This window comes from Lissotriton helveticus, chromosome 10 (genome assembly GCF_964261635.1).
Source record: "Lissotriton helveticus chromosome 10, aLisHel1.1, whole genome shotgun sequence".
Classification (NCBI taxonomy): Eukaryota; Metazoa; Chordata; class Amphibia; order Caudata; family Salamandridae; genus Lissotriton; species Lissotriton helveticus.
The window spans coordinates 214,088,550-214,103,631 of record NC_136071.1 but is presented as its reverse complement, the minus strand read 5'-3'; the positions used below and the strand labels follow the sequence as shown (position 1 = coordinate 214,103,631).

Genomic DNA, 15,082 nt, shown 5'->3' with positions numbered 1-15,082 from the left:
GTTCTTCTCAGAAATAATCCAAAATGTATTGTCAAGGTTCCATCTAATTTCCATATCAATGAACCTGTTATACTTCGTATTTTTTTCCCAAATCCATCTACGCCAGCTGAAAGATCTCTACACACTCTAGACATCAAGCGATGTCTTACATTTTATTTGCAACGGAATAAACAAATTTGAAAGACTGACCAGTTGTTAGTAGCTTATGGGCCATCGAATCAAGGTACTTTAGTCACAGAGGCTACTATTGCAAGAAGGGTTGCTTTGACCATCCAATCCACTGTTAAGGCTGGCAAACTGCTCACAGTTAAGGCTAAAGCACATTCCATGAGAGAAGTGTCCACCTCTACTGCTCTGTTTGCCAGTTTATCAATGGAAAAGATCTGCCATGCTGCAATGTGGAAGAACACCCACACTTTCACACAGCACTTCTGCCTGGAATTGGAAACAGCTGTAGGACAGGCAGGCTTACATCATCTCTTCCAATAGGGTAAGGCTCTATTGATAGTGGTGTTTTTCTTTTTCTACATGTGCTATTTCATATCATGTTGTTGTATAATACTTCAGTTTATATATACAATAGTACCTACTGATATACCACAAAATTTTATTTACTGATCCAAGAGCATGGTTCTCCGCCTCCACTACACCAATCTATTATGTGCAGTGACACCCACTCCAACTACAGAGACCTCCACACACATAACACCTATGTTTTAGTGCTAAATGTGGGAACGGCGGTGGAGTGGCTGGGTTTAGGGAGGAGTTACGAGAGGTAAGGGGGGTTAGGGAGACGTTTAGGGAGGAATATGCACAAACCCATTCCTATTCACAAACTGCACTTCTAAAGTTACTATAGCAAAAAAGGGCCCAGGCTCAGACCTGGAGTAACTCCAAAACCACGGATATTGCAACACCCTCTCTTAGAAAATAATAGAAACATGGGCTTAAAATAACAACCCATGGCAAACAAAGTTAAAATAAACTAATTTAATTTTACTCCTTAAAATAAATATTAAGGTAGCTAAATGTTAAAAAATATAAAAATATATAAATAAAAAATAATTATTATTGTATTTTAAAATGTATTAATACATTTTGTAATAGAAAAATAACTGTAACTTTTAAACCCATTCAGTTAATTTAAATTAGTTCTATACATAATGCTTAACAATATTTATTAGAAAAAACTAAATATAAAAATATATAGATTTTTACTTTAGGTGGATTTAAAAAAGAAAACATAAAAAAAATTGAAATTTAATATTCTTAAATTAAATAACCATTTGATTCAAAATAAAATTAATAGTAATGCAGCATTTTTGTTCTAAAATCAAAATACCTACATAATATTATTTAAATTAATATTGTTCATAAACATTTTAACTATTTTTTTAATGTTAAATAATCATTTTTCATTCATTCATTCAAATAACTTTTTTATAATTCCCCTGCACTTTATTATAGGGAGATCTCCACCCTGGGGCAAGGATCTCCGCCTAGGTGTGAAAAGTTTCAAATAGTAACTGTAGACTCATAAATTCGCCTCAACTGCCTGAATTCACATGGTGGAGACATGTAAGCCTACACTTTGTAGTATGTACACTCATGAATGGTAACTAGTCAAATGTAGTACTGCAAGAATTTGGATTGTTTGTTGAAGGGCGGTGAGCCTCACTTCAAACACTAACCACAGTCCTTATCAGGGTAAACCACTAAAGCCACTATTAAATCTTTCCAGGGAATTTAGGCAGACCTTGACAGGTTGCTAGGCCGCAGAGCGAGCAATTATTTGAACAAGACTGGGAGAATATAGGAAAGATCTTGTTAAAAACATTTACAGCAAACCCAGCACGTCAAAGGACTCAAGGAACAAACCATGGTATAATATGCAGCTGCACGACTAGAAAAAAAAACAATTGCAAGGGAGGTGAGAATCAGGGCCGTAGCAGCAAGAATGGGAACAACCAAGGATAACGGTAAAATCACAGCAAATAGGAAGAATTACAAGGACAAATGTAGGGAGGCAAAAAAGGCTCACATTGAAAAGATCTGGGAGAAACTACTCTGGGCTAGCAAACTGCACAATAGTAGTGAATTTTGGGGAATAATAAACAATTTAACAATGGGAATAAGACAGCATAAAAATACAGGTATAGGCAAGGTAATATGGACACAACATATCCACAAACTGTACAATAATACACAAAATGATAAGAATACGAAGGTGAAAATTGATTTGGAAAACCCTTGGGTTCCCCCTATCAGGAAAGTGCGCAATGGGAAGGAGTTTCACAAGAACTTAACTCCTATGGCTCAAATATTTTAACCAATACTAAACAACTAAAAGAAGTAATAAAAAATCTAAAAAAGGAAGGACAAGCAGGGCCAAACAGCCTCCCAAATGCCCTATTTAAGCATGCACCCGATTTCTGGCCTGACTACCTCAATCCGCTTTTTAACCACCTATATTGTGAAAAAAAGACACCAAATTCCTGGAGAGGGAACATATTTCACCCAATCTATAAAAATGGAAGTCGTACTCAGCCAGAAAATTATAGGCTGATTGCGTTGCTCGATGTTGAAGCAAAACCTTTTTCTTCCTGCATCTTATTACAACTACAAGCATGGATGGAGGAAAAGAACATAATCCTGAAATTTCAAACAGGTTTTAGGCATGGGATGGGCACAATCACGAACTTGGCAGCTTTGTCAGTTCTGACAGAATAAGCCAACATTTAAAAATCTGGACTATTTGCATGCTACAATGATTTAAAATCCGCCTTCGAAAGAGTCCTACGAGATCGTCTCTGGGAAAAACTGAAAGTATGGGGATTACCACAGAAACTAATTGACACCATAGTAGCCCAACATAGTGAAACCTGGGCCAGGGTGAAGCTTGGAGATGGCGGTAGAGTGTCATCCAAGATAAACACAAATAACAGACTGAAACAGGGCTTGATTTAGGCATCAAGCCTATTCAATCTGAACCTCGCTGACCTAAACATCTATTTGTCTAAAGTAAACGGTCATCCACCTAAATTGGCAAATGAGCCAATACAGTATCTGCAATCTGTACCTCGCTGACCTAAACATCTATTTGTCTAAAGTAAACGGTCATCCACTTAAATTTTCAAATGAGCCAATACAGTATCTGCAATACGTAGATGAAATAGTGGTCCTGAGCCAAACTCCAAATGGGTTGCAAAGAGTCATTAATAATCTGATAACCTATTTTGACCAGCAAGGGTTGGAGTTAAATAAGGAGAAAACAAAGGTGGTGCGTTTAGCGGCTCCAAGCCAGGTAAATATAAATGGTTTGCAAAGAGCAAACAAATAGAGGAAACAGGCTCATTTAAATATATGAGCATTAATTTGGGATGATGTATGACTTTCAAAGATCAGAAAAGAGTAATAAGAGCAAAACCCCAATCACAAATGTTTGCATACCAACTGCTGCAAAAGAAATTGAGCTGCCCCTCCTATAGTCACCTGCTGAAAGTAATGACAGCACAATTATTACCTACTCTGGCATATGGATTAGAAATATGGCATGGTCGGGAAATTGAAATTTTAAATGAGCTCCAGGCTAAGGTGTATAAAGCAGTTTTTGCTTTCTTAAATAAACGTGTCCCAGACAGATCCATTTGGAATTTGGACTCCGGAACCAGAAATACCAGAGAATGAACACTTTTGTGAAACTGTGTTGGAAATTCCGTTCTTCGGAAACCGAATCCCTGAATAGTTTATGCTGGGCAAAAGTAAAGGCCCAGTTGGATCAGAAATCATCGAACAATTGGAGTGAATATATGAGAACAGTTTTGGCGGTGCTGGGAATACAAGAAGTATGGGACAGCAAAGTGGAAAGGGTAGCATTTAGCAGAGTGTGTAATGACATTGTGAAGAAACTGTCCATCCTTGAAGACAAAAAAAATTGGTCAAGCGATAACACACCTGGACGGTAATAAATTATTATTCACAACTAAACCTCAAGCTTACTTAGCAGCACATTTCCAATTAGAGCTAAAAGAGAGGTTTATTCGTTATCGCTTAGGAGAACATGATTCAAAGAACTTGTTACCAACTTGGAAAGGTAAACAGCAATACCCAAACTGTCGCTTATATGGATACCATAAAGAATCCATAAGCCACTTGATGTGCATGTGCCAAACAGTTAAAGACTCCTAAAACCGATTTTAAATGAACTAAATATTCATACCCACAGGCAAGCAGTAACCTGCTGGATGGAGGGCTCATCAAACATTTTAATTTGTTGATGGGTGAAGCTCCTCACACTAATTGGTAACCTCCTTCGAAAAGTGGACTCATAATAGCAAACATGGCCATAAATGGGATGGTAAACCTCATAAATACTGTAAATGTAATAATTATTTATTTTTAGGAACAATATTACTTTTAACGTTTGTATTTTGCAGATTTCATATATTTTATTGTGAGCTTTATGGTTATGAAAAACTAAATAAAGGACTTTTTGACTGACTGACAGGTTGCTGCTCAGCATCGGTTCCACAGAAGCACTGTATGTTCAGACTAAAAAACGTCTCTGGAAGTCACATCTCCTTCAGCGTAGCAAACCAACAAATTGAGGGTAGGCATCCTTTGAAGCTCAGGAAGGGGCTAGGCACAGCCCTCGGGCCATCCTATGAAGCTCAGGAAGGGGCTGGGATGAAGAAAGAAAACATTTCAGATCCAATCTTCCTTCTCAGACAGGAAGGCAGTCTTTCAAACAGCAAGGTAGTCCTCTTGCAGTTGAGACAGCATTATTTTGTTTCAGTTTCAGTTTATAAACTATATTTCGATTTAAGAAATCACAAAAGTTATCACAAAACAAACATATAAGCCAGATTGGACATAACATCATAACACTATATCAACACTTGTGTTGTGACGGAGGAATATAATAATCATCATTAAGACAATAAATAATTAATAAAACAATCTAAAACACACCTGTATTTGCGGCCAGGAAATAAAATGATAGCATTTCTCTTTAAAAGAGCATCAAATCAATTAATTAAAATACATAATACAACATAATAAAATGTCGGATTATAGGCAAATGAGGGATTTTACCTATGCCTTCCTTGAGTCCAATGAATCACCCACACCCCGCCCAAGAACTTAGCTGTAGCAATCGTAGTGGGGCCTTCTACTGATGTTTTAAATATTCTGAACGCCTCGCTGTACGCCCTGGTTTCCAGGGCTAAACAAATGGGTTTCAGCCAGCATCTCCTCGGCTTACTATAAGCCGGGCATGCAAAGAAGATGTGAGCCAATGATTCTACCCTGTCCGGGCAACATCAGAGGTGGACCACTTGGAAATAAAAACCTTGGTTGGTAATGATCCAACTCTGAATTGATGGAATAATTTTCGATCTCGTGGTGAAGTAATTAGATCCCAGTACCTTTCAAATTTTGGTTCATGTTTAATTTCAAGAAAGGTACTAGACAGGGTAGTACTAACATAAACCCTTAACCGTCTAAGATTTATCATATGCCAATATGCTGCCTTTAACTCTGTTTTACTTGGGAAGATACTTCCTGCTGTGGAGGTCCACAACCAACTCAACCCCAGCTCACAGACAATATTTCTAACACAACTAAACCACAGAATGTTCTTGTTTACATCCAGCTCCCTGACTTCTAACAACGCCAGGGCATAATTGGATAGCTCCGGGGTCACCCACAGTCTCCTCCAATATGCTACTAACCTATAATGTGCAACATCCCTTGTCGAATGACATCCCAGGTCCAAAAATAGAGGGACCAATGGGGTTGATTTCGGTAGGCCAATCAGTGATCTCAGGAATTTATTTTGGCCCACCACCAATGGTTCCAAATTTACATGGCCCCACAACTCGACACCATAAAGGATTGAAGCACCAATTTTTGAGTTATAGATCTGTAGAACCGTAGCTATAGGTTTAGTATAGGAACATCTATGCTCCTTAAGCAACACACCCGAGAGTTGGGCATGCCTCACCATTAGGCAGTCTATTTGCGGCTTACAGCTAAGTTTTCTGTCTATGTTTACCCCTAGGTATGAGAAAGTCTCCGCTTGCTCTAAGATACCATCCTGCTTTCTAACTTCACCGATGGCTTTATTGGAGTTCTGGAGGACCATAAACCTCGTTTTGTCAACATTGACAACAAGGTCATGATCCGCACAGAACTCCTCAAATCTAGATAGGGCACATTGTAGGCCCTGTCTTGTTTTGGAAAGAATGAGTGTCATCGGCAAACACTAGGAGAGGGATCTTTGTTCCTCCTAGACTTGGGGCATCCGTGGGTCAATTTTTGAAATATTCCAAGACCCCATTCATGTATATTGAAAATAAGGTGGGAGCCAATACGTACCCTTGCCTTACACCCTTCTCTACCGGGAACTTTACAGTGGTACTTCCTGCCATATCCCATCAAACTTGGGCATAATTATCCGTGTGCAATTTGACGACAAAAGCCAGGATTTTCAATGGCATTCCCAGCTTTAAGAGGCTATGCCACAGCTTGGAACGTGGAACTAGGTCAAAGGGAGACCTAAAGTCCACAAAGGCTGCATAAATTGAACCTTTCCCCAGGGTTACAGTGCACCAGTAAATAAGAATAAACCTTAAAACCTGGTCCACTGTACTAATACATTGTCGAAACCCTGCTTGTAGGTCGGACAGGATGTGGCAATCCTCCAACCAAGCCTGCATTCTGCCTAGAACCACCCTGGCTGATACCTTTTGAATACAATCTATCAGGCCTGTAATTCCCTGGTAGGGAGCGATCCCCCTTTTTGAAAATAGGAAGGATTACTGCACCTGCCCAGGAGCTAGGAATTGTCACTCCCTTGTCAATAGCATTCATTAGTAATTGGATGTATGTTGCCCATTAGTCCAGATCTTGAAGAAAAAGGTCTGCAGGAATGCAGTCAAGCCCGGAACTCTACCTTTGGGGACCTTGAGAAGAGCATTTTCTACCTATTTTTAGTAATACAAAGTGGAGGGGGAGAGGACGGCATTGCAAAGGTGACTTGGGCACCTGGGTCACTGGCAAACTGACCTTTGTAGTGGTGGGCCCACTGGTCTGGTTCCACATGAATCGTTGGTACGTTTCTCGGGTCCCCACTCCCCCACTTCACCAAGTGCCAGAACCTGGTCATGTCTCTCCCAGAACATGCATTAAATAATTCTGTCCAATGAGCCTCGTCCCAGTCCCTTTTTGCCTGAGTTTGTGTTGTCTTATAAGCCTGCCTCTTCTCTTTAATGGCAACCCGTTCTTTGCTTCTGATTGCGACTGCCAATGTTCTATAAGCCAGGCGACAGTTAGAGTTGTACCAAACTGCGGCCTTATGGGTGGATGATTCGGTGCCTTTTTTATTTTTCACTATAAAATCTTCTAAGTTGATTAAAAAGATGCTCATGTGCCTGACCAACTTCATCCATGTGAAGCCCTAATGCAGCATCTGCCTGTAGAGCAACCATGGTGTTGGCTACTAGGTTACTCATATCTAGCACCTTCTCAGGGTTGAGTGCAACCTTAGCCCAGTTTAGGCGTCTTGTATCGTTAGACAAATGACCTTCTACGAAATCTACAGATGGTGGCAACACATCAACATACTTTAATTCCAGATCCCGCATATAAACTAAAAGGGGATTATGATCACTTTCTAGCCGGGCTTCTACCACCACATCTAGCAATTGTGGCCAAAACTCCTTGTTTATAATAATGTAGTCAATACGACTAGAATGATGGCCACTATTATAAGTTGGCACCCCGACTTTATCAGATTTCATGCAACCATTTGCTGCTCTCAGCCCATGCTCCAGGCAGAAAACTTTTAATTGTAGTGCTGCACTAGTCCACTTTTTTATAGGAGGAAGTTCCAAAAGTGGAATCGCCCACTGGAGATCCTCCTCTAGACTAAAATTCATATCCTCACAACCAAGAGGTTCGTAAGTGCAATCAAAATCCCCGGCTATTAAAATGTTACTGTGACCTCTGTGATTCGTTAAAAAAGCATCAAGTTGAGCAACAATATTTGAGGCCTTTCCACCTTGCAGACCCCTGGAGTAGACATTGATGAGTAACACATCCGGGGAGTTACCCTGTGTCAACTTAACAATAAGAATATCCTGAGTGTCGATAGCGAACTTCTCTAACTTATATTCCTGATTCTGCCTAACCCACAATGTCATACCCCCTTCGGTCTACCCCGTGCACCCTGTACAGCCGGTTTTGAAAACTTAATATATCCCTGGCAAAATACCTGATCCACTGCCCAAGTCTCTTGAAAAAATATTTTATCTATGTCCTCAATAAATGAGGTCCATTCAGTGAAAGCTACTTTGCTTACAAGGCCCGCAATGATCCATGAGGCTATTTTTAAACCAGTGCTGGGCTCCGTGGTAACACAAATTTTTGTTCTGGAACCTTGTCCACAATTTGAGTTGTAAGATGCTGGAACTTTAACCATAGAATTAGGGGAGTAAACCGTATCATTTTCACGCACCGTATCAGTAGCAATTAAACCCAAATTCATAGGCAATAACTGCCATTGGGGTGCTTTGAAAGATTCCTCACCACTTCTACTAAAGCACATAGATTGGTGGCCCCCATCTTCTTCATCCATTACAGATATGGTCTTTTCAATTCGAACTGTGGGACCCAGTCAATCTATGTCCTCCAGATTCATGAAGGATTCAAATTCTTTTGTAAGTACCACAGGCCCAGGAGTGTTCTGATGAGTGTATTTGGAGGTCCAATATTTATATATGGTACACAACTTTGTGTGGGTGTATTCCTTTTCCTAACACCACATCTGGTTTTGGAACGTTCTTACCTTTCCCTTGTCAAGGCTACAAATTGTCCTGGGGTGACAAAAGGCAGAACAGGCCTGGTGTCAAATTCTTCTGTGTGTGCAGTAGGTAAAGCCCTTTGAGGTGTAAGTGCACTGGGCATATCCCCTCCCCAGTCATCCTGCCTGTATGACACATCCTGTCCAAACCTATTCCCCTCTTGTGTTACTGTCCAGAAATAGTAAGCAAACCCCAAAAGCAGAGCATTCACAGTCATGTTACCCAGGACACTTATTAAATGTAATAAAGTAACCCAGTGTTAGTTAATGGGAGAAATAGGACTTTCAACAGTGAACAACAACTTTAGGAGTTTTTCACTTCCAAGACACAAAAAAGTTAAGTACACATGTCCTTCTTTTACAATACAATGCACCCTGCAATAAGAACCTGTAGGGCCTACCTTAGGGGTGATGTATAAGTATTTAACAAGATTGTTTAGGCCTGGCAAAAGGTTCATTTTGCCAGGCCGAAATGCCAGTTTAAAACTGCACACACATGCTACAGTGGTAGGCTTTAGACTAGGGGTGGGCGAAACTAGCAGAGTTTTACTCTGCGGAATTCTGCAGAGCTATTTAAAAACTCCACAAGATTCCACAGAGTTCTGCAAATGGGTGGAATTTGGCATGTTGTGCTCATTTGTAGCGCTGGGAGCTTGTTCCGCATTGTAACATTTTCTTCTGGAGCTGCAACTTTCTCAATGTGAACATTCGTGACCTGCCGCGATAACCGACATTGAGAAATCTCACTGGGAGGCACTCTAGCACCCACAAATCGTGCTATGAGATGCAAATGAATACTGCAGGACCCCAAATAGCAATTTACAGACCCTGAGTATATGTAGTGCCATCTACTAGAGACTTAAAAGTAAATTAAATGAGCCAATTAGATGTAAGCCGATTTCACCATGTTTGAATAAGGTAGTACAAGCACTTTAGCAATGTTTAGCAGTGGAAATGTGCACACAGCCCTAAAGCAAAAAGAAACAAATTCAGCGTAACAGGAGGGTGAAGGCAGTATGTTTGGGGCAATACTGCACGAAGGATGTCAGGTATAACCATAATAAAATATCCGATTTTACCTTTAAGTTAGATTTGAAATGATCTTTATAATAAATCCTCGATTTATTTTGCTAGCTTCTTGAAAACTGTAACTAAGCATTGTATGTGGTTATAATGTGACACAGTGTTTTCCTATGGGAGGGGCAGCATTGCTATAGTGAAAAACAGCTTGGAGGTTTTTCACCACCAGGACATGTAAAATATTAACTTGTACATGTCCTTCTTTTAAATACCATGTACTCTGTCTTATTGTGTAATATGGCCTACCTTTTGGGTGACTTATGGATATTAAAAGACAAAGGTTTAGGCCTATTAAAAGAGTGATATTGACAGGTTGAATTTGCAGTTTAAAATCTCCACAGCCAGGCTGCAGTGGCAGGCCTTGACACATGATTTATAGAGATACTACAGTGGATATACAATGAGTGCTGTAACTCACTTGTAGCATTTAATTTACCGGTAGCACCATATGCTAGGGACTTATAAGTAAGTAAGGGGTGTGCCAATTTTATAATGTATATAAATGAGAGCATGAGCACTTTACCACTGTTTGGCAGTGGTAAAGTGTGCAGAGTTCTAAGGCCAACAAAAACAAATTCACCTACAGAAGGCAAGAATCTGGGGGAATATCATGCAAAAGATGGTAATTTCAAACATTTTGCTTATCACTAGTTGACTCCATCCCTCTGCCGGCTGATCAGTAAGCTGTGTATCTGCAATTTTATTGATTGCCTATTTTTGGAATGTGGGGACACCACCTTTCAGGACCAACCTATCATGGCAGTTGCTTCAGACATAGAGCTGTTTCTTCTTGAAGGTCATCACTGCTGCCCACCTCCTCTCTGAGTAATTCCCATGGTACAAGGCTGCATTCTGTGAAGACCCTGATTAGCGTACCAGTGCGCGATGCCTTTTCACTTCTTTGCAGAATCATAGCTGATAAAGTGCCTCACTTCGAAAATAAACTTCAGCCACTCCTATACTTAGCCAAGAGCACTCTGGCTGGGACATATACAACCATGCTTAAATTGGCAATAGTAAAATGCAAGTCTCAAAACAAAACATTGTGCTCTCCATACAACTGGTACTTGTTGAAAGAAGTCTTAATGACCATGGCAGCGTACAGCTATGTAGAGTTCCTCATGCCACGACCCTACCCAAAGGCTATCCCAGGCTCTACTTTAGGTAACGTAAGGATGTAGCATTAATGACCATGTCCCTCATATCTGCCACCTGTTATGGGCCTACAATTTGTAGTCAAAGTCAGAACCAAAGTCTTGATAAACTTGACCTCTTGAGCTGCCAGGCCTCAGTAGCTCCGTATAATGATAAGCAATGCTTTGTTGTTGCTTTCATTTGATGTGGCTAGGGGCATGAAGAGACAGCAATACCCTGATATTTCTCATGTTCTGAAAAATGTGGGACAAGTTATGATACCACCTTCATCACTCCACAACTTCCGGTTTTTTAAATAATTCAAATGAACAGGAACAGAATAATGCTGCTCACAGTATTTAAATCGATGTCAAATGGTCCAGGAATCCCCGAGGGGAGCCAATGGGTGCATACATAAATAGATAGCCAGGCTTGGTGAGAAAGGGGCGGTAGGAATTTGTCTGATGTACAGACAATTACGCTAAGAGCAGGGAGCAGCCAAGGTAGACAATCACATGAGGAGACAGCACTTGTTTGTGCATGTAAGGCTGTGCTTAGAGTAAAGAGGGCCCAGAAACAACTTCTGAGGAAACAGTGAATGGGTTCAAACATGTTTTATAAAAAAAAAAACTGACTGCAGAAACGTAGCAGGTAGTCTAGGAGATCTTGAACATTATGCATAATTTTTGACCAAATCAACTGACTAACCCACTACCCATATCAAAGATATAGTGAGTCTTAATTATGTATGGTATCATTTATATATGGGTTATTTTTACAGTCAAAACCTATGCACTGTCTTGCTGAAGGGGGATCATATATCATCCTGTGAGAAACTGTGAGAATGTAATTTTCTCTATAAATCTGATTTTCATCAGAGGATTTGTTGACAGTGAAATTCAAATAATCATGCTAAAGTGTAGTGCTAATTTTTATGCCCCAATCTAAACGTGAAAGAAATTGAACTACCACTGTTTTGTGAGGAATAACATATTATCCATCCCTCTCTAAATCAAGCCCAACATTTGATACAGATTGGCTGGAAAGAGGGGAAAGAAAGAAATAAAGAAAGATAGATAGAAAGATGTAGAAGCAGAAGAAGAAAGAAGAGGAAGGTGGATGGGCATCATGAGATCATAAGCAGGCAAGCCGGCTGTACAAAAAATGAGAACTGTGAATGTTAAGATAAGTGTACAAGACATGAAGATTAGTGGTGAGTCAGTTGGTGGCAATGCCTGTTTTGTCAAATAATAAGTGTTGGCACCCAAATCTGGACTCACAGAGGGCATCTGACCGAATACTGAGGCTGGGTAGTCTTGATCCACCTCATGCAACCTTAAAAGAGACACTCACAACACACCATTTTCCCTAATGCACATTTTTTTCAGCCTGTTTCTCTTTTTGTCGCTGTTTTTCTGCCTTTCTCTTCTTCCTGCTTTCCACCTTTAGTTTCTTTTTCTCTCTCTTGTTCTGGGCCAAAGTCTGATGTCAAAATATAAGATGCCCAAAAATGCCCAGCAACCACTGGCTCACATTAAGTACTGGTTAGTGGGTTTTGGGAAATTAAGGTGAATATTGATTGGTCAGTTTGGGAAGCAAGGCTAGAGGCCAATGAGGCAATTGCTAAGTCACTGTCTAAAACATTGTTAAAAGCGTTAAATATGGGTTCTTCATATTTTGTTGTCTTTTTAGGCTCATTGTGTCTGAGACACTGAAGTAAGATGTGAGGGTAAACTGGTGGGTTGGAGCAGTGACACGCTAAGGTGGACAGGCAACTGGTGAAGTATGTTGTGGAAATATGGGGGGATTGTCAAACTCTGTGCTTTGTGGATGTGTACTGGCAAGTTGCAAATGCAAGTTGCCTTCTGGCAGGCTATATGGTTGAAATAGTCAGAGGAGTGGAGATTAGGTAACTGGAGGAAGAAAGATAGTTTTTCATGAAGTGGGGTTGGGAGTGTGTTAAAAGGAGGTTGTCTGCTTTAGGAGGAATATGAATGGGTTTGGGAAGGGACAACACCCACCACACAAGAGTAAGCTGCTTGCAATCCTCAGTTGGTGGAGATATGTAACTTACACTTTTGTAGTGAACTTACACTCAGAGAGCCTGATTTTCTGAGTAAGTGTACTACTTTTCGGTATTTACAAGCTGTACTGTTGTTGTAACTTACACTTTTGTAGTATCTTACAATTTAGCAGCACTACATATGACCAATCACTGGTACTGTGCCTCCATTATTTTCTATGGGAGGGTGTTGCATTACCACTGTTTGGTCATGTATACTGCTGAACTTACCACTGTTGTATTTTCTAGTAGTAACTTAAACTAGAAATCTGTGAATACCGAAAAGTAGTAAACTTACTTAGAAGTGTAAACTTACTCAAAAGTGTAAGTTATCTTTGTGGAATCAGGTCTGCAGTTTATACATACCGAAAGTCGTCAACTTGCTACACAATGTAAACTTATTCAAAAGTGTCTGTTACCTTTGCGACCCAGGTTCTCAGTGTACTATAAATTCTTTGGAAGCAGAACCAACCTACCCACAAAAACTACTTGAGAGTGGTTTACTTGGCATTTAAACCCTGGATACAATTTTAAAAATTAATTACCAGTTAACAAAGTGGGATCAAATCATGTATCCTTATGGGAAAATGAATTTGCTACATCACTGACATCCCATAAAGTGCCGATGGAAACACTGGCAAATAATAGCAACCGATTACACTCTGGCAGGCTACCATTTCATTCGAAATTTTAGAATACACAGGCCCACTAACAAGTTACCGGCCCATTGGAATTATAGGTTGTGATGTTTTAAACAGAGGTTTTGGCTACTGAAAGCAGTTGAAAATTCCAAATGAAATGCCAGGCACAAATATGCAGTAGTCCGTACAGAAACATCAATTCCTCCATGCTATTCCCCAAAAACGTTTAATCCCCTTACTTGCCTGCCCCTGGAATGACCAGGGCCCCTAATAACTTTAATTTTTAGGGCCGAGAAGTATCGGGATTATTCTGGGCCACTCTTAATTAAGGCCACTGGACAGAAAACTTAGTGGTGAAAATTGGATTGTCACCTCGCTTGTATACATTGTGTATGAACGATGACTCAGCATGGTGAGGCAGACTTTGCCCTCTCATTCCTGTGTAATGCAATCACGAGGCCAATTGCATCATTTATCATCCAAATTCTAAGAGTAAAGGAATCTTGGGAAATTATAATGTGCACAAAGTTTCATTTTAATAACGTGTGTGGTGTCAAATGTTAAAATCCTTTCACTTACCGTAGAACTTTGCTTCTCAGATCCTGTGACGGGAATCCAAGTCAAAGGTTCCACGCAGGTCTTGGCAAGGAAAACATTCAGTCTCCTCCTGCATGTCATTGGCAGGTAAGAAATGGCAAAACCAACATTGTTTGTGTGCAAAGTGGACAGAGACTGGGAAAGGTTTCACGTTGTTGTCACAAGGTTCAAAGCAAGTCGGTGTAAATCACAGGGTCAACCCACAGGGAAATCCCATCTATAAAAAATCCAGTTGAAGAGCAGATATATTGTGACATAGTCCAGTGGCAGCTAGCAGCACTAGATAGTGGTGGGGTGGGCAAATGGGTGGTGCCTGGGTGACTGCATTATATATACACACATCAAATGAAAGAGCTGCCACTGAAACATTTCCTTAACAAGCATTTGCAATGCAACGGTCTCGCCTTTGCAAAAGTTAGAGCTATTGGCATTGTAAATGATAACATTTTTATTTATGTGTTGGTTTTTAAAACAGATAAATAAATGGCATTGTCATTTACAATGCTAATAGCTTAATCTGTCGCAAATGCGAGACCTATTGCATTGGCACCCACACACACACACAGAGCCACACACATACACACACAGCCCCACACACACAAACAGCCACACACACACACACACACACACAAAGAGCTACACACACACACACACACAAATAGCTACACACACACACACACACACACAAAGAGCCACACACACACA

At 40.2% G+C, this 15,082-nt stretch overlaps 1 protein-coding gene across 1 annotated transcript in view; it reads left to right on the top strand.

Annotated features, from left to right (window-relative positions):
* The window catches only part of TMEM130 (transmembrane protein 130), a 227,667-nt gene that overhangs the window by 78,139 nt on the left and 134,446 nt on the right, over positions 1-15,082 (top strand). Inside the window, exon 5 of the mRNA XM_078662700.1 lies at positions 14,380-14,464. Within this exon, the coding sequence (XP_078518826.1) occupies positions 14,380-14,464 (85 nt within the window). The remainder of the gene's footprint in view (positions 1-14,379; positions 14,465-15,082) is intronic.